Source organism: Eptesicus fuscus, chromosome 21 (genome assembly GCF_027574615.1).
Source record: "Eptesicus fuscus isolate TK198812 chromosome 21, DD_ASM_mEF_20220401, whole genome shotgun sequence".
In the NCBI taxonomy this organism is placed as follows: domain Eukaryota; kingdom Metazoa; phylum Chordata; class Mammalia; order Chiroptera; family Vespertilionidae; genus Eptesicus; species Eptesicus fuscus.
The window spans coordinates 50,453,524-50,475,219 of record NC_072493.1 but is presented as its reverse complement, the minus strand read 5'-3'; the positions used below and the strand labels follow the sequence as shown (position 1 = coordinate 50,475,219).

Below are 21,696 nucleotides of genomic sequence, written 5' to 3'. Positions count from 1 at the left end.
TTCTACCACAGAAATAGAGTTTACTAATCCATCTTCTCTTTAGTCCTTGTTCATACACATAAATACTTTACCAGAAATACCAGTGCACCCACTTCATTGTAAGCACTCCTCAGCTTTCACTAACATCCCTTGTGATGACCAAATCATAACTGCAAATCCACTGAGTAAAAAGCCAGATCTGTCTTCCAGCTGTCACATTCATTATCGAGGACACCCACGTCACCTGCGTGTGCAGGACGGGGCCCTGGCGGTCCTTTGGTCTTGAGAACATCGTCGTCCAGTGCTTTGGGGTCAGGCCCGAGTCCCACCACACCACTCAGGTTCTGGTGCGGGACTGGGCTGGGAAGGCAGCGTCTCATCAACTGGCTTTAGTGCTGGGTTGGGGTTTCCTCTTGCGTTTGACCCCACTGTGCGTCTTCTGGTGCCCGATGAGGTGTGAGCTCTGGGTGAAGGCCTTCCCACACCTGTCGCAGGCATAGGGGCGCTCCCCGGTGTGGATCCTCTGGTGCCGGATGAGGTGGGAGCTCTGGCGGAAGGACTTGTTGCAGAACTTGCAGAGGTAGGGCCTGGCTCCAGTGTGAGTCCTCAGGTGCTGGGCGATGGCCGAGCGGTCATTGAAGGTCCGCCCACAGTCGCGACACGTGAACGGCCTCTCTCCAGTATGAATCCTCTGGTGCTGCGTGAGGGAGGAGCTCTGGATGAAGGCCTTGCCGCAGTCCCGGCACACGTAGGGCTTCTCTCCCGTGTGAATTTTCCTGTGCACGGAGAAGTACCTGGGGTTCCGGAACAGCTTGCCACACGCGCTGCAGCGGAACAGCTGGCTCCCCTTATGGACCTGTATGAACGTGACCTGCGGGGTGCTCCTGCCGTCCCGGGCTCTGTCCCCTCGGCGGCTCTTCTGCTGCATTTTCACCTGGGCGTTACGCGCTGCCTTTCTAATCCGTGAGCTGTGCCTGCGCAAGCTTTTCCTGGGTAGCGTTTTCTGGAGGGAGACACGACTTGTGGCGAGACCCCTGTCTGCTGGGGACTTGGGGCTTTCCTGCTGCTGCTTCTCAGAGAGGGCTTCCTCCTGAGCCGGCCCCACAAGCGGCAATGCCGTGTCCCCAACTTCAAGGCCCGCCCCTTGCGGGGCCTCCCCTGAGGTAGAGGGTTGGGCCTCGGCCCCCGAGAGCTCTTCCACTTTCAGGTTGGGGGCTGGTTCTGCCTCAGCAACAGCTGACTTTGGCAGCAACTGCTCCCCTTCCACGGTATTCTCCCAGCCTGAAAGACACCAAGGGTGTGGGTTACGCACAGGAAATGCTGACGTGGCTGAGAGCAGGACCACTGAGTTCAAAAGCTGGGGGATGTCTTCGGTGTTTTTTAATCCTCACCTGAGGATATGTTTCTATTCATTTTATCCAGGAAGGGGGAAGAGAAAGAGAAACAGCTGCCTCCTGTACACATCCTGACCGGGGAAGGAACCCACAACCTAGGTATGTTCCCTGACGGGGAACTGAACCTGCAACCTCTTGGCGTGCGGGACCACACTCCCACAACTGAGACACCCAGCCAGGGCAAAGCTGGGGATGGTCTCCCCCAAGTGCAGTCTCGCAACCTGGGGAGGGACTGAGAAGCAGCGATGCAGCCAAGCGGGGACGCCGTGCTTGAGACCGGGGGCTGGAGTGTCTGCCGGCTCTCCATCTCCTGTGCGGCCCTCAGACACCCGCAGTGAGGTCCTCAGTGGAACCGAGGCGGCCCGTGCACACCACACCCACCCCTTCAGAGCCTCAGGCCGGTTCAAGGCCCCGGTCAGTGCAAGGGACTTGAGAAACATCCGAGTGAGAGAGAAACATCAACAGGTTGCCTCTTGTACGCGCCCTGACCCAGGGTTGAACCTGCAACCCTTCGGTGTACAGGACGACACTCCAACCAACCGAGCCCCTGGCCGGGCCGCCTGGGCCGCGTGAGGGCACACCCATTCCTCCAGCTGGGCCCAGGGAAGGCACAGCTGACGCGGGGGCCCCCGAGCCACCCGTCCTGAGGGCAGTGCGGGCCAGGGCCCGGGCCAGGCCTCACCCACGGAGACCAGGTGTCGGAAGGTCTCCAGCATCACGTCGTGGTACTCGGTCCTCTGCGAGGGGTCCAGCAGCTCCCACTCGTCCCTGTTGAAGTCCACGGCCACGTCCAGGAAGGTCACTGGCTCCTGCAATGCCACAGGGTGCTGCTCAGCAGGAGGGGACAGAGCCTGCTCTGCAGGGAGGGAGCCTTTGCTGTGGGGAAGGCTGTGGGCTGAGGCAGAGCCCCAACTTCACCACGAGTGGCAGGTACTCCGCCGCCCACACCTGAGTCCAGCTCACCTTTCCCCCCGCTCCCCACGCGTCCCGCTCCGGGGCAGCCTACCCACGCGGGGGGGACAGCAGCTGGTGTGGGGGACGTCTCTCTCTCTCTCCCCCTTCAGGATCAGTGCTGTCTGAGGGGCCCATGAGGACTCCAGGGGCAAAGGCCTCCCACGGCCCTTTGCCTGGACCTGGGAGGCATTACACCCACAAGAGGCAGAGCCACAAGGTGGGCTGGAGAGCCCCCCGTCACCGGGGAGCCCCTGGACACAGCCTTGCCTGAAGCACCCCCAGATCACGCCACAAGAGCGCCAGCACGCTCACGCAGAAGCAGCTTCCGCCAGGAGCAGCCCTGGCCAGGGCCACACAGACACAGGGCTGGGCCCATCTCTGAGCCTCAACAACTCGGGTTATTTGAAGCAAATCTCAGACGGCTCAGCCACGCTCTCCTGCCCTTCACGCTCAGAACCCCGCAAGGCTGGCCTGGGCCGTGGGGGGCCCCTCACGGGAAGCTGTGACAGAGGAGGAAAGGGTGCCGCTCGCCTCACCTCTGGCAGGATCTCCGCTGGGAAGGTGGTCTCCTCCTCTGCCTTCCCCTCCTGGGGAGCCGGGGTCTCCAGGGGGCAGGTGGGGCCCGAGGCAGGCAGAGCTGGGAGAGAGCAGCACAGGGTCAAAGGTCAGGGGGCATCAGAAGAAGGGCAGCCCGTGTCTCTGGCCCGACGGGCTCCACATGCTCCACTCGCCTCAGCAGCTGGCTCACCTTCGCCTCAGAGGCTGAGCCGCACCTCTGGCCCCCGGGTCCTCCGCCCGCCTGTCCCCGCTGAGACCGCGTGGAGGGTGGGCTGCCCAGCCCCAGGACAGACCCGCTCTCCCAACACACCCGTCCTGATGTGAGTTCGAAGCCTCCTCCAGCTCAGGAAACAGCCTGCTCAGCCTCTGGCCCCATTAAACCCTCACTTTCCCCCAAACCTCCGTGTACCCCGTCAACGTTCCTCTCTCTCTAAAATAAAAATAAATACATCCTCAGGTGAGGATTAAAAAAAAGGAAAGAAAGAAAAAAAAGAAATGTCTTCTGGGCAACCATCAGGTGCTGCATGGGGCAGGGAGGTGAGCAAAACGTGTCTGCGCTCCACGGAACTCGGCCCCCAAATGCAGCCACCCCTCCTGGCTGGGCGGCTCAGTGGTTGAAGCGTCACCCCGATATGCCAAGGTTGCCGGTTCCATCCCTGGTCAGGGCATGTGTGGGAGGCAGCTAGTTGATGTCTTTCAAAAAGTCAGCGGAAACACATCTTCATGTGAGAATTATAAATAAACAAGTAAATAAGTAAATAAATAAATAAGACCCCCAGTGGGTGTGGCTCGGGTTGTGGGCTCGATCCCCAGTGTGGGGCGTGCAGGAGGCAGCTGTCAATGATTCTCTCTCATCATTGATGTTTTTCTCTCTCTCCCTCTCCCTTGTTCTCTGAAGTCAATAAAAACATGTTTGTTTTTTTAAAAAGAACCAATAAATACAAAAATAAGTGGAACAACAAATCAATGTTTTTCTTTCTGTAAAAAAGCAAAATCAGTAAACAAACAAGAGAAAACAACAACCCATTAGCCCACAGCCACACTTGCTGCCAAGGAGGAGTCTGGGAAGTTCCCTGAACTCAGGGCTCCTTCCTGCTGAGCCAGAGACCTTCCCAAGGGCCCCCCGTGCCACCCCCTCCTTGGCCCCCACACACTGTCCTGCTGCCTTTGAGCTCTGCTCCATACCAGGTGTCGCCTCCACAGGCCCCACCACCAGCCCCTTTTAGTTCCTCTCACTCCACCGTCTCACACGCATTCATTCATTCACCACATTCGTCTCACACGCATTCATTCATCACATCCGTCTCACACGCATTCATTCATTCATCACATCCATCTCACACGCATTCATTCATCACATCCATCTCACACGCATTCATTCATCACATCCATCTCACACGCATTCATTCATCACATCCGTCTCACACGCATTCATTCATTCATTCACCACATCCGTCTCACACGCATTCATTCATCACATCCATCTCACACGCATTCATTCATTCATTCACATTCGTCTCACACACATTCATTCATCACATCCGTCTCACACACATTCATTCATCACATCCATCTCACACGCATTCATTCATCACATCCGTCTCACACGCATTCATTCATCACATCCATCTCACACGCATTCATTCATTCACATTCGTCTCACACACATTCATTCATCACATCTGTCTCACATGCATGCATTCATTCACATTCGTCTCACACCCATTCATTCGTCACATTCCCATCTTTGCTGCGGGACTGAAGGCCTGCTGAGCTCAGGAGTCCTGCGTGTCCTGGTCACCACAGTGTGCACAGCCCCCGCTGCATGGGTGACGCTGGAAGCCACCCAGGAACGTGCTGTGGGACTGAAGTCAGGGCTCCTCGTGGCTCGTGGGCGGAGCCTGAGGGAGGACACTGAAGCGGCTCGTGGGAGAGCTCCCCAGAAGCCTGTGGTGGGGCTCCTTGCACACTGCAGAGCAGCCCCCGCCCAGGGTTCCATAGCTGGGGCGGGGCCTGAGACCTCCCATCTCCACAGCTGGCTCCAGGAGGGTTCGCAAAGCCCTTGATGGCGGGGATACCCGCAGCTCTGACTCCGGAGCACGTGGGGTGCACACCCCGCCCCGTCCCCCAGGACGCCCACAGGAGTGCCCCCTCCGCACTCTTGCACTGCACCCACCTTTCTCCTCGGGTCCCCAGGTCACATCCTCCACCAGGGCCGCCGCCTCCTGGCAGTCCTCCGGGTGCTGAGACTCCACCCACACCCGGAGCTTCGCGGGCAGCGCGCCCAGGAACTGCTCCAGCACCAGCGCCTCCAGCATCTGCTCCTTGGAGTGCGCCTCCGGCCGCAGCCACTGGCGGCACAGCTCGCGGAGCTGGGCCTGGGCCTCTCGGGGCCCTGCCGCCTCCTCAAAGCGGAACCCCCGGAACCTCTGTCGTGCGGCCTCGGGGTCAGCCTCGGGGTCGGGGGGACGGCTGTCCGGCGGCGGAGGGGGCTCCTCGAGGACCTTGGGGCTCAGGCCCTCCTCTCCGGCGTAGAGGGCCCAGATCCGGGCGTTCCGGGAGCGCGCCGCCTCCTCGTTCAGCGAGAGCACCTCCACCACCTCGATCTCCGTCAGGGGCGCCCCGGCAGGAAGAGGGTCCGAGGGCGGGCCCGGGGGGGCCTCAGCACACCCTGCAGCGAGAAGCAGAGGGAGACGTGGCCAAGGAGCACAGGAGCCTGGGCGTGGCTCCGTGTTGCGCAGGGACCTATGAAGCAGGAGGTCACCGTTGGATTCCCGCTCAGGGCACATGCCTGGGTTGGGGGCTCCATCCCGTGTGGGGTGTGCAGGAGGCAGCCTCTCTCATCACCGATGTTTCTCTCTCTCTCTTCCTCTCTGAAATCCATAACAAGAAAGCATATAAACAAAGAAACACATGAAAACATGTTCAACATCGGCCCCGGAAAGTGCACTGAAACCACGTGAGGTGCCGCCTCACATAACAGACGTGAACAGCGTGCCCTGGAGGCCCGGCCACCGGGAAGAGGAAGTCACGACGAGTGCTGGTGAGGCACGGAGAGGCTGCCCCCCCCCCCCCCCCCCCCCACACACACACACACACGGGGTGGGAGCCCGGCCCTGCAGCTCCTCCTCGGGGGACACACGGCCTGCCTGACCCAGGGTGCAGCCCGAGAGCAGAGCGTGCTGACAGCATCAGGCTTAGACCCACACTCCAATGATTAAAGAAGTTATTCTAAAACAAACCACCACCAAGAAATAGGCGCCCCCAGAACTCTGCGCCCACACGAGGGACACGCGCAGCGGCAGGGACCAGCGCCGCCGACACGGAGCCGAGTGCGAGCAGCCAGAGGCCAAGGCCCCGCCGTGTGACTCCATCACAGGCACGGGGAGCAGACCAGGGGTTTCCAGAGGCGGATCTCAGGGGCCGGGGAGGGGGGGAGATCATGACTATCGGGCACGGGGGCTAACGGGCACGGGGTTGTGTGGAGAGCGGCCTCGGTCCCCTATGGCAAAGCCACGTGCAAGACGGGTCGCTCTTAAAGCAAAAAGGAAGCATCAGGAAATCAGGAAGAGCCGGAGCGCAGGCCGAGGAGCGGCGATCCGTGAGGCTGACCGGAGCGAAGGGGGGGTCTGAGAAAAGGGGGAGCCCCCACAGCCAGGACGGCTTCTTAAGGAAGAAATGTCCCCCAAGCGGTCGGGAGCGGAAGCAGACCGGAGTACCCACAGCCCGGGGGAGAGGTGAGAGCAGCCAGGTGCCGCTCCAGGAGCCGGGCAGCGGCAGGTGGGAGAGGGTGCCCATCCGCGCGGAGCCGCCACCTGGCACCAGGCAGCAGCCCCAGCGGCCGTGCGGGTGTCATTTGCGGGAAGGAGACTCGGAGCCGCCGGAGCGCAGGTGGGGGAAGGAGGGGAACCCCGCTGGGAACCAGGAGGGGCCGGGCCACAGGAAGTGAGGAGCCCCGGAGAGTCAACAAGCACACTGGACTGCGTTAAGGTCTCACTGGTGCGTGAGCCCTTCTTTTAAAAAAACATTTTTTTTAAAGAGTTTTTTTTTTTAATTGATTTTTACAGAGAGGAAAGGAGAGGGACAGAGAGCTAGAAATGTCGATGAGAAACATCGACCAGCTGCCTCCTGCACACCCCGCACCGGGGATGTGCCCGCAACCAAGGTACACGCCCCCGACCGGAATCGAACCCGGGACCTTCCAGTCCGCAGGCCGACACTCTATCCACTGAGCCAAACCGGTTTTGGCTAAAAAAACATTTTTAAACGTGTTTTCACCGATTTCAGAAGGAGGGAGAGGGCGGGAGAGAACCCTTCCTCCCCCCGACTCAGAAGCCCGCGGGGACCGCCGAGCCTGAACCCCACAGGGGCTGCCGCGCCACCACCACACGCAGGAAAGTGGGGCATTAGGAGCGGCTGCGGCAGCGTTTGAGGAAAGAAAAAGGGAAAAAGGAAATCGACGCGACGTTAGGAGCGACGGCGCCACCACGGCCCCCGCAGCGCGCGGTCAGCGCCGGGGCGGCTCTGGCTCCTCCCGCGGCGGCGGAGGTGAAGGGAAAGGGACGCCGCACCTCCGCGCCGGACCCTGGAGCGCGGCCACGCGCACTACAACTCCCAGGAGCCTCCGCGGCGCGGACTTCCGGCGCCATGTTGACTTGGGCGCGGCGTGGCCACGCCCCCAGGACGTTGGTTCGGTCTGTAGCTCAGCTGGTCTCGGGTCCCCCGAACCCCCAGGAGCCACCGCCTTATTGTCTGCGAGTCCGTCCGTCCTTGCGGGAGTGAGCGCGGGCGCCTTCCCCTTCCGCACCGCAGCCGGCACTCCTGGCCCCCCCCCCCCCGCTCGGCCCCCCCCCCCCCCCACTTCCTTCTAACCCGGATCATCCGCCTGTCGCCGTGTCCCGGTCTCCCGGACCCCACAGGGACCGCAGATACCGACGCGGCCGCCGGGAAGGGGGCCCCCGGGCGCTGCGCTTGTCTCCGGCGCTACAGCCCTGAGCGGTGCTCGCGCTCTCGGTCGTCACCGCCGCCCAGGCCGTCCCGGGTCCAGGGGGGCCCCCCCGGAAGAATGACAGGCGTCTGATGGGGTTCCATGGGGCCCGCCTCTAACGCCTCCACCCGCAATCCTTCTAGCGCTAGATTCCCTGCCAGGGCTTCAGGGCTGCGGGGTTCATCCCGCCCTACCCCCATCCCCACCCAAATCCTGGATTCAAAAGCGTAGTCTTTTTTTGGTTTTGTTTTTACTTCTTGAAATTGAAGCTCGTAAGGCTTCAAGTTTCCCTGAGGAGAACCCGGGAAGCAGGGTCGCACCCTGACCAGGGCCCCCAAACGGATTTGGGCCGGGCGCCTCCCTGGAGGCTCGAGCAAGGCCAGACACGGAGCATTTTGAGCAATAATCGTGCCTGACCCTGAAGACAGCCCTCCCCCTCCGTGCTGCTGCAGAGCTTTTAACTTGTCAACATGTTGGTTTTGTGCCCCTGGTTGGCCAGGGGTTTTACTTAGGCCTCTCCCTTAGAGACCTGCTGGGTTCTTCTCATCCCTCCCCCCCAGTTCTGACGGACTAGTTTCCCTTTAACGTTGGTCATGAATTTAGTTTCTGCTCTTATCCTTGGGGGCACTAGGGTGCTTTTAAAAATCCCGCGTTGAGTGCTCGCTCAGAACCTCCGGGTCTGGGTGTCAGGAACTCAGCTGGTCCTTATGGTGCCAGCGCCCAGGGGATCCGCAGGCCCACAGGGTTCTGCAGTCACCATCAAAATAACCCCTAACAGCTGAGCTCCAGCTCGACTTCACACCTCACAAACCACCCTCAGCTGAAACCGAATGTGACCCCTAACCCAGGACTCGCCCGCCAACCGGCCCACCACCTACACATGCCTAGACCCCACGCCGGCCCGCAGCGGTCCGATTCCCACCGGGAACAGGAGAGCAGACGGGCCTTCTGTGGGCTTGGTGGGAAGGGAAACACATTGCTCCATAGACGCTGGCAGCACGGCGCGAGTTACTCCCGTGGTCACGTGGCTGACTGGCGGGAGCTCAGGCTCTGCCACTGCCAGCATTGGGGAGTGTTGTGACACCCCACCATCACTAGCCCGGGGAGAGAGAAAAACTGGGTACAGTTTCTACGGCAAGCACACTGCCTTTGAACCTTCATAAATTTTTTCTAAAAAAGCCCGTAGTGTGAACCACCTGTGGGGGAACAGTGGTCCTGGCTTTTGGCCCACCAGCCGAGTGCCCCCGGGGAAACCTGGGCCACTAGTACAGGCTGAAGCAGGCGTCCTCAAACTACGGCCCGCGGGCCACATGCGGGTGTTTTTGCCGTTTTTTTTTTTACTTCAAAGTAAGGTATGTGCAGTGTGCATAGGAATTTGTTCATAGTTCTTTTTAAACTATAGTCCGGCCCTCCAACGGTCTGAGGGACAGTGAACTGGCCCCTGTTTAAAAAGTTTGAGGACCCCTGGGCTAAAGGGAGCTGCCTTTTCCTCTCACCTTCTATCCTTGCTTCTCCCCCAAGGTAAGCAGCTCCCTCACAGCTGTTTCCTAATGAAGCTGACAATGAACCAGGTGAGCGTCAGGACAGCCCACAAACCTGTTACCTAATTAGTGATGGCTGAGGCTGCCAACCGGGTTTTGTGCACCGGAAATCCCAAACCCGGGCCCAGAGAAGGACGATCACCTTTACATCAGCCAAAGTCTCAGAATCCACAACAGTAGCTGCCATTTCCTCAAGGCCCCACAGTCTCAGTACACGAGTGTCCAACCTTTACACAAAGAAGGTCATGCTGGGAGAGGCTGGGGCCCTGCCCAGAGCCTCACGGGGACGCAGCAGGGATACAAACCCTGCTCTTTCATGCCCTTTACACCAAAGGGGACTCCTCATAACACCACCTCTTTCCTCACATGTGCCCGTGTGTCTCGTCCAGGTCTTCACATCAGCCACATCCCCACCAGGCCATCTTTCCCATGTTCCCATCCAGCTCTCAGCTCCTGTGTCACCTCCTCAGAGCTGTCTTCCTGCCCAGTTCCAAACCACGCACGCTACCCACCCTCTCCAGCCGGCCCCATTGCATCATCTCTCTCAGAGCACGGCCTCATCTCCAAGTCTCTGATCACCTCTCCACTCTGGAGCAGCAGGCCCGGGACACTTGATCGAAGGACATGTCCTAGGTTTGCACTGTCCCACCTCGCAGCACCAGCTGCACGTGACCAAGGAACATTTGAAGGAAGGCCAGTCCCACTAAGCTCAGTCAGCTGCTCGTGCTCTGGAATGAAAGGCCAATGAGAAGGGCCTCCCCACTTGGTTCCTCGCTGTGGCTCACACCTGAAACAGCTCAAGGCACTCGGGCAGGTGCTCAAGCAGGATCTGTTGACTCAACACGGCTTCTAAGGGCCTTTTAGCCTTCTGCCTGGATTTCCCATTTCTGCCAAATTCCAGAAGATCTCACTGGCATTGAAGTTGTGTCCTGTGTAGACATTATCCTGGGAGGACTGTTGCTGATACAAAGTCCCCACCTGCTTGGGGCCTGAGCCGTGGCTTGAAGTACAGGCCTCAGAGTAAGAGGACACCTGGTTCACACCCCCACCTGCTGCTTCCCGGACCAGCCAGGCCAGCAGGTGCCATTCCTGCTCCCACAGGTAAAGTGGTTCCAGCGGCACTTCCCTGGAGGCTGTAGGACTTAAGTCCGAACTTTATACACTTCTAGCCTTTGTAAGCCCTCAGAAGTTAATGCTTACACATATTCAATTCTTCTACGTCCCACTAACATAACTTTCTTCAAATAAAGCCTGTCCATGCCTTAATTTATTTTTAGGTACAATTTCAAAAAAGTTTTAACAAAACCTTTCCTCCATTTGTATTCAATTGGTTATTCCTGGTATAGGGCAGAACTATTATTTTCTGTATTATTTTGTAATTTGCCACACTTTTATACACACACACACACACACACACATAATTGATTCCAGAGAGGGACAGAAACATCAATGATGAGAATCATTGATTAGCTGCCTCCTGCACGCCCCCTACTGGGGATTGAGCCTGCAACCTGGGCATGTGCCCTTGACCTGAATCAAACCTGGGATCCTTCAGTCAGTAGGATGCTCTATCCCTGAGCCACACCAGCAAGGGCATGGAAGCCATCTTTTAACAGAGCTGGAAGGTAGTCTCTGCCCAGATCAGGAATGAGATGAACTGGCTGCTGCATAGTTACGGGCAGCACCTCTAAGATGGAAGGTCACCCCCATGCCGTTTCCTTCTTGAGCTGCATTCACAACCTCTGTTTCTACATCCTGCCAGCCATAAGCAATCAACACACAATCACATTTGTGTGTTTTATGTGTATGTTTTTAAGAAAAAGGCATAGATAATTGTGCATCCATGTATCTTTACATATGTAAGATACATACAGTTAAAAGGTATTTTAAGAAACACACATATATCTTGGAGATTTTTTCATCCAGTACACAGAGCTGGCTCATCCTTTGTGACAGTTGTACAAAGTAGTATAATGAAAACAATTACGTGTGGTGCTGAATATCTGTATAGTTTTCCCCTGTATAGCCTTTTTTCGCCCTGTGTAGTCTTTTACCTTGACTCTTTATTTGCTTAATCAAAGTTACCCCCAAAATGGGCTATTGGATCAATTTTTTCTCCTCCATTTCGGATTCATTTATTCCTCTTTGATCTGATCATTTATCCTCTTGCCTTAGATCTTTTGGAGGTTCCCCCCAAATGTTTGCTATGCTTAGTTCATTTGTTTCTCTCCATATTCAATTAGTAGCTAAGGAATTACCCTGGGGATTACATCTGGATATCCAGGAGAGTGGTCCCCAGATAAAAGGATCAAGATTGCATGGGTCTTAGAGAACAAAACAGGTATGTGGAAGGCGACAGAGGACATAGTGTCTTCAAATAAAGACTGCACAGTATGTGACCGCACTCTTCCAGGCTGGGTTCCTATCTCCAAGGATGTGAGCTCTCAGAGTTCTTCAAAGCACCATTTCATCTCAAGATTTCCTGTATCATCCCTTACCCACGCTCATCTCAAAGCCTTGCCTCGTCTTCAAAGTCTCCTCTCTCTAAGACGCCCTCTTGTAGCACTTATTCACTCAAGTTTCCGGAGTCAGAGATTCAGTGACTGTCTTAGCAAATGGGTACACATCACAAATTGAAATAAGGATGCCTGTCCTTATCCACGTTACTTAATATTTGTTCCAGGTGTTCAGGTCAGATAACAGAACAAGCTGGGAAAGCAGGACCTGTTTCATTTGTATACTTTTATCATCCGTTTTATGCAGTCTACCTCCTGTATGACTTATCTGGTGTAAAACAGTGAGACGTTTCATTCTTCTTCAACGTGGTTGGTTCAATCCAGTGTAAGGCTTTTTGTTCGCTTGTTGTCAGGTAAGGTGAGACCAAGGCTGTGGCTTTCACCTGCACAGGCTGCACTGAGTGTGAGCACTCATATGAGTCCTCTGTTGCGGGACACAACGAGGACTCCTACTGAAGGGCTTGCCGTGGATTCTGTAACTCCTGAGGCCTTCCTAACATTGACCACATCCTCAGACACATTCTGGTACAACTTGTGAGGCTGAATGCAAGAGCTACTCTTCGGACCTTTCCACAGCAATCACATCCCCATGGTTTCAGATGTAATTATTTGGTGTTAGAACTTTTTCCATATGACTAGATTTTTTTTGGGGGGGTCCAGTATGAATTCTCTTAAAACTGACTGAATCAGACCAGAAGCCTTTCCTGCTACGATCATATTCTTCAGATTACGTCTGTGTGAGTCATCATGTTGAAAACTCATGAAGAGGACTAACTCTGTTCAGTCTCTGCATGGTTGTCTCCCAAGTGTAGAGAAGGATTTCCTTCTCTTCCAACAAAATTTTATAATGACTTTTTTTCTACTAATGTTAGTACTCCTTTGAGAGTTGCCACATTCATATTTGTAGGGCTCATCTCCTGCTTAATTTCTTGACAAATCAAAAAAGTTAAATGTCCTGCAAGCTTTCCTACAATCATGACCTTCAAAAAAGTGTCTTCACTCCATTGCTTTCCTAAGGGTTAAATCTAGATTATGTGTCAAGTTTTCTACATGAACCACACATATGGCAAAACCGTCTTTAACGAACACTGTGTGATGGCTGAAGATCTGAGTGCCATCAAATATTTCTCCACATACGCCCTAGCCAGTTTTGATCAGTGGATAAGAGCGTAGGCCTGCAGACCAAAGGGTCCCACGTTAGATTCTGGTCAAGGGCATGTACCTTGGTTGCAGGCTCCTCCCTGATGAGGGCCCTGGTCAGGGCTCATTCAGGAGGCAACCAATAAATATGTTTCTCACACATCAATATTTCTGTTTTCCCCTCTTTTTCACTCTCCCTAAAAATCAATGGAAAAATATATTTGGGTGAGGATTAACAACAACAAAACAACAAAATATTTCTCCACATTCCTTATCTTCACAACATTTTTCCAAATCAGCACCTACATGAAGATGAATGCCAGAGGGGCATGTGAGCTTAGCTGTGTCAAAAAGGCCTGGTTTCCACTCATTCCCTTATAGCTGTGCAATAGTAATGTTGGGAGAAAGTGACCACCGCAAGAGATGGCTGTCTCCTCTAACAGGAAAGCATGCCATTCCAAACACCTATGATTTCCATGTTTTAATACACTGCCCAGGCCTCCTGAGGTTCAGACAGGTGCACTCAACTTACAAACTTCTAAGTCCCCTCTCATTCATAACTCATTAACAGAATGGGTCAAGACACAGGACAATTCCAAACCCTTGAATCTAGGTGAAAGTTACTAGGGAGTTCTTTGTACTATTCATGTAACTCTTTCATTTAAAAAATTATTATTATTATTATTATTATTATTATTATTATTATTTTAAGTGCCCTTGACAGGAATCGAATGCAGGACCCTTTGGTCCACAGGCTGACCCTCTATCCACTGAGCCAAACCAGCTAGGGCAAAAAAAAAATTTCAACATCAAGAAAAACAAAACCTCTATTTCTACCATTCAAAAACCTATGCCTTTACCAGACTCCCCCGTGTGTCTACATGCCAAAAGTTCTTCTTTATTGTATTTTAATAATGAGATACAAAAAGAACTTATGTGGTAAATATACATGTAGCAAAGACTAGTCACAGGAGGTTCCTGGACACCTTTGCCTATGGGGGATTGCCGGCAGGTTCCTCACTTGCCCCCTTGGTCAGTCACTCACCCAGCCCACTGTGTCTACCTCTGAATGGGGAGAAGCACCATGCCAGCCCCATGACTGCTCTCTCAGGCCAAGTACCATTAACTCTTCCCCAAATGCTATCTCGGCCAGGGCTTCCAGCTGCCTACCACCGTTCTTTCTTCACAAGACCCAGAGCGAGCTGTGAAAAGCCACATACACCTCATTGAAAACCAAACCACCTGCACAGTGAGCCCTGTGCATCTGCTGAACTTCAGCTGCATGTCAATATGTGACAGTTACCTGCCCCCTGGCCCCAATTGGGTGACATTTTGTTCCCCAAATATGCCAAGCTCCAGTCTGTCACCCCAAACTCTGTCTCCATGCCTGAAAGCTCTCTTCACCACCACTCTTAAAAGTCTGCAGAATCCCCCCCCCCCCAAGGAATCGGCTTAAATCTCACCCCACAGTGTCCCTGACCATCTCCTGTGGAGTAATCCCCACGCTCCCTTTACACCAGGCCCTTTCCCTCAGGACGCACCACTAGTTATGTGAGCATGGTCCATCTGTGCAACTTGTCTGCAGAATGCTGTAAACCACCAGACTACAAAGTCTATGATGGCAGGAGTGTGTCAGGCCTTTGGTTCACCACCAGAGTGTTTAGTACCCTGCACAGGACACAGGAGGGCTTCCACGGAGCTATGAGGTGAAGGGACTCTGACAGCAGAGGAGCCAGGAACCGTCCCCTGAGGCCTGGCCAGGGCAAGTGTCCTGCCGAGCCTCCAGCACATGGTCTCTGCGCTGGCACAAGCCCTGATCCCGACCCCTTTGCAACTGGAGTCAGGAAACTATTATGTCAGGCTGAAGTGCGCGTGAGGAAGGTCTGGACTCTCAGGACCAAATCAATGGGGGGAAAATATCCTCAGGTGAGGACTGAAAACAAACAAAAAACCTAGTTCGTGATTAACACGGTGTTTCCAATAAGTGGAAGAACCTAGACTGAAATGGGCACTGAAAGAACACGTGCCCTAAAGCGACACACGTGAAGAAATGCCAGACAAGTATAACAGCTAAGCCGAAACCAGTTTGGCTCAGTGGTAGAGCGTCGGTCTGCGGACTGAAAGGTCCCAGGTTCGATTCCGGTCACGGGTATGTACATTGGTTGGGGGCACATCCCCGGTAGGGGGTGTGCAGGAGGCAGCTGGTCGATGTTTCTCTCTCATTGATGTTTCTAGCTCTCTATCCCTCTCCCTTCCTCTCTGTAAAAAATCAATAAAATATATTTTAAAAAAAAGTATAACAGCTAAGAAAAAAAACAGAGAAACTAGGAAACAAAAATGTACTTGTACAACCTACCTATGTATGATATAGAGCCTAGAACAAGAATAAAAATAAATAAGTCCTAAAACTTATTTTTTACTCCTCACCAGACAATATTTTTTCCACTGATTCTTTAGAGTGTAAGGGAAGGGGAGAGACAGAGAAACATCGATGTGAGAGAGACACGTTGATTGGCTGCGTCTTGTACATGCCCCAACCCAGGCAGAGGATCAAACCTGCAGCCAGATAGGTGCCCTGGACCTGGAATCGAACCTGAAACCCTTTGGGGCATGGTCCGACACTCTAACCACCGAGCGCACCAGCCAGGGCTTAAAGGATTTTAGACAGCAATTTGTTGCTACCAGACTTTCAGTTTACATCTTGGTTGATTCTCAAGTCCCATTCCTATAAGTCCTACCTACAAGAAAAACCAACTTGAATGTGTCAAAAAATAAGATGTATACAAGGAAGTTTTTTGCAGCAACTTGAATGTCCATCAAGAGAAAAAAAATATGGACTATACTGCATCTTTTAAAATAAAGCAGCCCTATAAGAACACCCAAAAATATAAACATATACAGATGTCCATCGACTTAGGGATGGATTACGTCCCAATAACCCATCCTAAGTTGAAAATAGCTTAACTTGAAAATGCAGGTAACCCAGCTACCTTAAACATCCTCAGAACACTTACATCAGCCCACAGCGGGGCAAAATTACCTCACACAGGGGTGGGGAATGTCTGACCCACAGGCCTTATCATTTGGTCTGGCCCTGCCAAGGCCTTAGGGGTGAGTTAATTAAATGTCTGACCAAATATAGCAGGCTAGTTTTTAAGTGGACAATTTTGTATGGCCCGAGAATTATAATTATCCAAATGGCCCTTGGCAGAAAAAAGGTTCCTCATTCCTGATCTAACACAAAGCCTGCTTAATAATAGTGTTGAACGTCTTATGTAAATTGTTGAATACTGTACTAAAAGTATCACCATAAAGTTAAACACTTATTTCAAACTATAGTCCAGTAGGGGACAGTATTCATATACATATATGTAAACATAAAAGGCTGGTGTGGTTCAGTGATTGGAGCAGCGGTCGCCAACCGGTGGTCCTCGTACCACTGGTGGTCCATGATGTCTGAAAGGTTGGCGTCCGCCAGATTAGAGTGTCTTGAGGGTTCAATTCCTGGTCAAGGGCACGTACCTGGGTGGCAGTTCACTCCCCACCCCTGGATAGAGTGTATGTGGGAGGCAACCAGTTGATGTCGCCCTCCCTCTCTCTCTAAAAAGTAATGGAAAGAATAGCCTCAGGTGAAGATTAATAAAAAGCCTGGCCAGGGACACACACCAGTTAGTGGTGGTTACACGAGGGGAGAGCAGTCAACAATGAATGGAGTCAACCGATCACCAGCACCTGGTTCACGTTCAGTACACCCTGACCGAGGCCCGAGGAAAAGGCCGAGCTTGACTCAGCGTGTGTGCAGACACTCACCCGAGCACCCCACCTGGTTCCCTCGGTCCAGTCAGCCCCGCCCCTGCCAGGATCCCACGGCCTGGCTCTCACCTGAAGAAGTGTCTTGAGGAATTCCTCTCTCCACCGACCAGTGCTCTTCCTCCTCCTCTAACCGAGACACCACCTCTGGCTTGGAAAGCTGATATTCTGCCCACGGGAAGAGAGACAGAACTTGGGGTCTGTGTTCGGAAGAAAGCGCTTTCCTGCGGTGGCACCTGGTCCCCTAGAATGTGACTTCGGTCTAGGACAGTGATGATAACCCGCCCACCGCCTCTGCCCGCTGCTGCTTGCTTTCCGGGACTTCCTTGCTGGTAAAGCTGGCAGTGGGACCCAGTTCCGGCCAACATGTCGTCAACGGAAGTGTGTCCAAGGGGCCACAGGGCTTTTTCTTTTTTGCTAAATATGACAGCTGTGAAAACACCAGGCGGGGCTGCCCACCCCCTTCGCTCTGCTTTTAACAGGAAAGTGATGCTTGGAGCCACAATGATGCAGTTACCAACCTAAGCGTGGAAACGGTCACCCTGACCCCAGAGATGGAAGGGGTCGAGGTCTGGGATGCCACCCCTGAGCTGCTGGACGCTGACACCATGCTCTCCGGAATTCCTGAGGCCACCTCCCTGGAATTCAAGGCCTCTGAGGGGTGGGCTAGGTGACGCTTACTTCCGAAGCCACAGGTGAAGATGCCCTTTACCCCTGGGTACAAAATAAAGCCCTCTCCAAGCTGCGGGCCTCGACACTTGCACTGTGACCCCTGCAGCCTGAGCCCAAGCAGACACACACACTTCAGCGGCACCACCATCGGGCAGCAAAGCGCACATCTTGATGGACACGGAGGCCGGGCTTACCCACGGAGACCAGGTTCCTGTAGTTCTCCAGCACCACCTGTCTGTACAGGGACTTCTGCTCGTGGTGCAGCAGTTCCCACTCCTCCAGGTCAAAACCCAGGCTCACGTCTTCAAAAGCCACCGGTTCCTAAAAGCCACAGGTTCCTGTTCAGCTGGGGCATGTCAGTCTTCCAAGAGACAGGATGGTGTGTGTGTGGTGGTGGTGGTGGTTGGGAACAGGAAGGCACAGGCTACCAGAGGACCAGAGCGCGTGCCGGGGGTCTCATCGGGTGTTCCTGCCTCTGCCTGACTGAGCAATCCCAAGCTGGACTTCCCTCAGGGCACGTGGCTGAAGAGGGTTCTTGATGTTCTGAAAGCCTCCCCATTCCTTATGAATCTAGGGTTTCCAACACTGGTGCCAGAGTGCCTGTCTCCACCTAGGGGAGTCCCTGCGCTGAATCCTGGCACTCCAACCTTCACCTTCCACCCCCTGCCCGCACTTCTACTTCCTTCAACTGCCAAGGAGCCACCTTTCCTAGTGGCCGAGCTCATGTCACCTCTAGCTTTGTGGCTGGCATAGCTGTTGAAACCTAAAATCGAGTGTGAGCGGCCTGGCAGGCGTGGCTCTGTGATAGAGCATTGACCCATGAACCAGGACGTCAGGGTTTGGATTCCTGGTGGAGGCACGCTCCAGGGTTGTGGGCTCGATTCCCAATGTGGGGCGTGCAGGAGGTAGCCAATCCATGATTCTCGCTAATCACTGATGTTTCCATCTCTTTTCCTCTCCCTCCCTCACTCTGAAATTAATCTTACCTAATAAAAGAGAAACATGCAAATTAACCATCACTCCGCTACACCCACAGCCAATCAGCGCAAATATGCAAATTAATGCAACAAAGATGGAGGTTAATTTGCATACACAGACACAGAGTGGCATGAAGCCTGCTATGAGGGGAAGGGAGTGGCGGAGGGATATACTGGAGTGGTGCTCCAGACAGAAGCCAGGACAACCTGACTCCCAGGCTGCAGGGGAGCAGGGACTTGCAGGCTCCCTGGTGGGCAGGCCAGGAGAGGGGATGTGCAGGCTCCTGGGTGGCTGGGAGTGAAGCCAAGGGAAGGAAGGCCTCTAGTACAAATATACTTAAGAAAATAAAAATTGAATACGAAAAATATAAATAGGAGTGTGGTTGGCCTGGCTGGTGTGGCTCAGCTGTTCCCCACTGTCCCAGGAACCAAACGGTTAGATTCCTGAGGATTTCGGGCTCAATCCCTGGCCGGGGGGCATGCAGGAGGCAGCGGACCCACGGTTCCCTGTTAATCACTGACGTTTCTCTCTCTTTCCCTCTTCCTCCCTCTCTGAAATCAATAAAAATATATTTTAAAAATACATATATGTACTAGAATCCCGGTTAGGGACCTCAACAGGAACACTCCCTCCGGAAGCTAAGCACCTGCAGCCCCTCCCTCCACCCACATTGGTCTCTGGGTCGCGGTCCCTCTCCTGGCCCCAGGGGCACCCCAGGGAGGGTGGTCCCCACCACCCGTGACCCGCCCCCCGCCCGGGGTGACCCTAAAATCTAAGGAGGTCTCTACTCACATGCAACCAGGCCATCGGAAGCCTGGAGGCCATGCCTTCCTCTCCGACGTGTCTCGCGGGAATGGCGGAGTCCTAAGAGGACGGAATGGGGGAGGCGGGAGGGGTGTGAGGGCAACGCCCCGAGGCCCCCTCCGCGGTCCAGAAACGGCCGGGTCAGCCGAAAACGCCCCGAGGGGTGGTCTCCACGGGCTCCCAGACACCGGGCCGCCGGCTTTCCGAGGGACAAGGAATCCCCTCCCCGGTTCCGCATCTGTCGCCTCCGGGCCTCAGCCCGCCCACGCCCGAGGGTGGGGGGTGCGGGGTGGAGGGCGTGAGCCCGCCCACGCCCGCAGGGAGTTGCCTTCTTGCTGGGACCTCCAAGCACCCTCCACGGCGCCCCTCCCAGCCCCGCGGCGGAGGCCCGCGGGCTGGGCCGGCAGCACCAGGTCCCCGACGGGCGGAAGTTTCCCTCTGTACTCACCCGCGCGCAGCGCACAATGGCGCCCGTCGCCCCGCGGCGAAGTGCGTCAGCGCTCGGGCCGGACTACAACTCCCAGACACCCCCGCGGCGCGCCGCGCCCGGCCGCTCCCAGGCGGTGGCCATTTTGTCTGGGCAACTCGGGGCAGCCGACGAAGCCACGGCGACCAGGAAGAGAGCCTTCACCCGTATCTCCGCGGCGGTCCAGCGGGGCAAGGGGACACCTGCGGGGGAGGGGGTCGGTGCAACGCCAGGCCGCCAAGTCCCAACAACCCCTGCGGGTGCGGCGACGCAGGCCAGGAGACAACAGATGCCCGACCAGGAGGGCGTCCACGCGTGGGGTGAACCGGAAGTTGGAGCTGTGGGAGAAGACTGTGCCGGAAGTGCTGAGTGGGTTAGAATCGGTTGGTAGGAGACGAGACTGGTTATTACGTCCTTTAGGGAGAAAGCAGGGCGCTTTGGGCCGGAAATGAGCCGTGGCTAATTCTCGAGGGAGGGTCGGGAACAGGAAGGGCAGCCTGTAGGGGGCGGGGCTAATGTTCTCCAAGTTCCTAGGATTGGAGGAGGGGCAAGCCGGAAGCTTGGGGCGGGGCTAACGTCCTCGGTCTTCTGGTTGAGGGAGCGACAGGATAGAGGTACGCACGCGGGGGCGGGGCTCAGTGTGCGTCCACGGTAATTAGAGACGGAAGAGGCGGGGCTTAGAGTGCTGGAGGCGGGACTAAGATCAGCCCAGGGTCTTGTGGGGACTTTCCCAGGAAGCCTAGCGAGGTACGGTGAGAAGGTTTGGATTGTGACCCAGCCGCCGGGGTTGGGGAGGGTGGGTCTTATCAAAAATAAACCAGAGCTGGATAGAAGTTAAAGCGGTGAAAATAGATTTTTAAAAAAATGTATTTTTGTTGATTTCAGAGAGGGAGTGAGAGAGAAACATCAATGATGAGAATCACTGATGGGCTGTCTCCTTCACACCCTCTACTGGGGATGGAGCCCGCAACCAGGGCTTACTGCATCCTGACCTCCTGGTTCACAGGTCGCTGCTCAACCACTGAGCCACACTGGCCGGGCTAAAAGTAGGTTTTATTCAATTTTTAAAAATTATAACAGGGGAAGAGACACTGTCTTATTGAATCTGGTTTAATTCTGAGTACAACAAGAACAAGTGGGGGTTTATTGACAAGGAGCAAGTTATATTGGGATGGGATGGCGGGGGGGGGGGGGGGGAGGAGGTTGTTGGTGGATAGAAAGTTACAAAGAGGAGATACCAAGTCGTTTTGGGCGAGGCTGAGGGGGTTCTGGTTGAACCCACCTGAAAGGATTCTTGTGAGGGGCAACCCAAGGTGACCGGATGTCAACTGGGGGACTATAATGAGGAGGAGGAGTTTTATTAGATACCAAGGTTAGGAAATTCTCGACAAACTGGATTACCATGATTCTTGCTAAGACGATTCCAGAGATGAGCCCTGGTGGAGAAAGGGCGAAGAGGGACCTCCCTGAAGTTTGTGTAAGCAAAGAATCCTCATTCTAGGCCAGTGGTCGGCAAACTCATTAGTCAACAGAGCCAAATGTCAACAGTACAACGATTGAAATTTTTTTTTAGAGCCAAGTTTTTTAAACTTAAACTTCTTCTAACGCCACTTCTTCAAAATAGACTCGCCCAGGCTGTGGTATTTTGTGGAAGAGCCACACTCAAGGCGCCAAAGAGCCGCCTGTGGCTCACGAGCCGCAGTTTGCTGACCACGGTTCTAGGAGCCCAGGTGCCCATGTCTAGGAAATGGAACAAGTCTGTCACTGCCGGGACATGACCTATGTTCTTCCTTGGGCCCGGATGAAGTATTCTCTTGCATTCCTTAGACTCCAGCAACCGGTGTTCTCTCACCTTCCTCAGGTCCTCAGGTCCCAGGCCCTGATGTTCTCTCTCTTG

At 54.6% G+C, this 21,696-nt stretch overlaps 1 protein-coding gene across 2 annotated transcripts; it reads right to left on the bottom strand.

Annotated features, from left to right (window-relative positions):
• On the bottom strand, positions 1-19,810 carry ZNF274 (zinc finger protein 274). Of its 2 annotated transcripts, XM_008161108.3 has the most exons (8): positions 19,782-19,810; positions 19,322-19,393; positions 17,746-17,872; positions 16,952-17,047; positions 5,062-5,556; positions 2,864-2,964; positions 2,056-2,182; positions 1-1,260 (listed from the first exon to the last, which is right to left on the bottom strand). In XM_008161108.3, exons 2-8 carry the CDS (start codon positions 19,352-19,354, stop codon positions 359-361), a joined length of 1,881 nt encoding a protein of 626 aa, XP_008159330.2. In that variant the 5' UTR covers positions 19,355-19,393; positions 19,782-19,810; the 3' UTR covers positions 1-358. The 2 variants fall into 2 exon arrangements, with proteins under 2 accessions (XP_008159330.2, XP_054566197.1); XM_054710222.1 differs by lacking the exons at positions 16,952-17,047; positions 17,746-17,872; positions 19,782-19,810 and having other exon boundaries at positions 19,322-19,775.
• Positions 19,811-21,696: the final 1,886 nt, after the last annotated feature.

What these genes read in the sequence shown, in the direction of transcription:
- ZNF274 (XM_008161108.3), bottom strand. Translation starts at nt 19,354, where the DNA reads ATGGCCTCCAGGCTTCCGATGGCCTGGTTGCAT. An exon ending in TCCTCAAGACACTTCTTCAG is followed by an intron (nt 5,557 to 16,951) that starts GTGAGAGCCAGG and finishes TTCTCGCTGCAG; the next exon opens with GGTGTGCTGAGGCCCCCCCG. An exon ending in CCGACACCTGGTCTCCGTGG is followed by an intron (nt 1,261 to 2,055) that starts GTGAGGCCTGGC and finishes GGTGTCTTTCAG; the next exon opens with GCTGGGAGAATACCGTGGAA.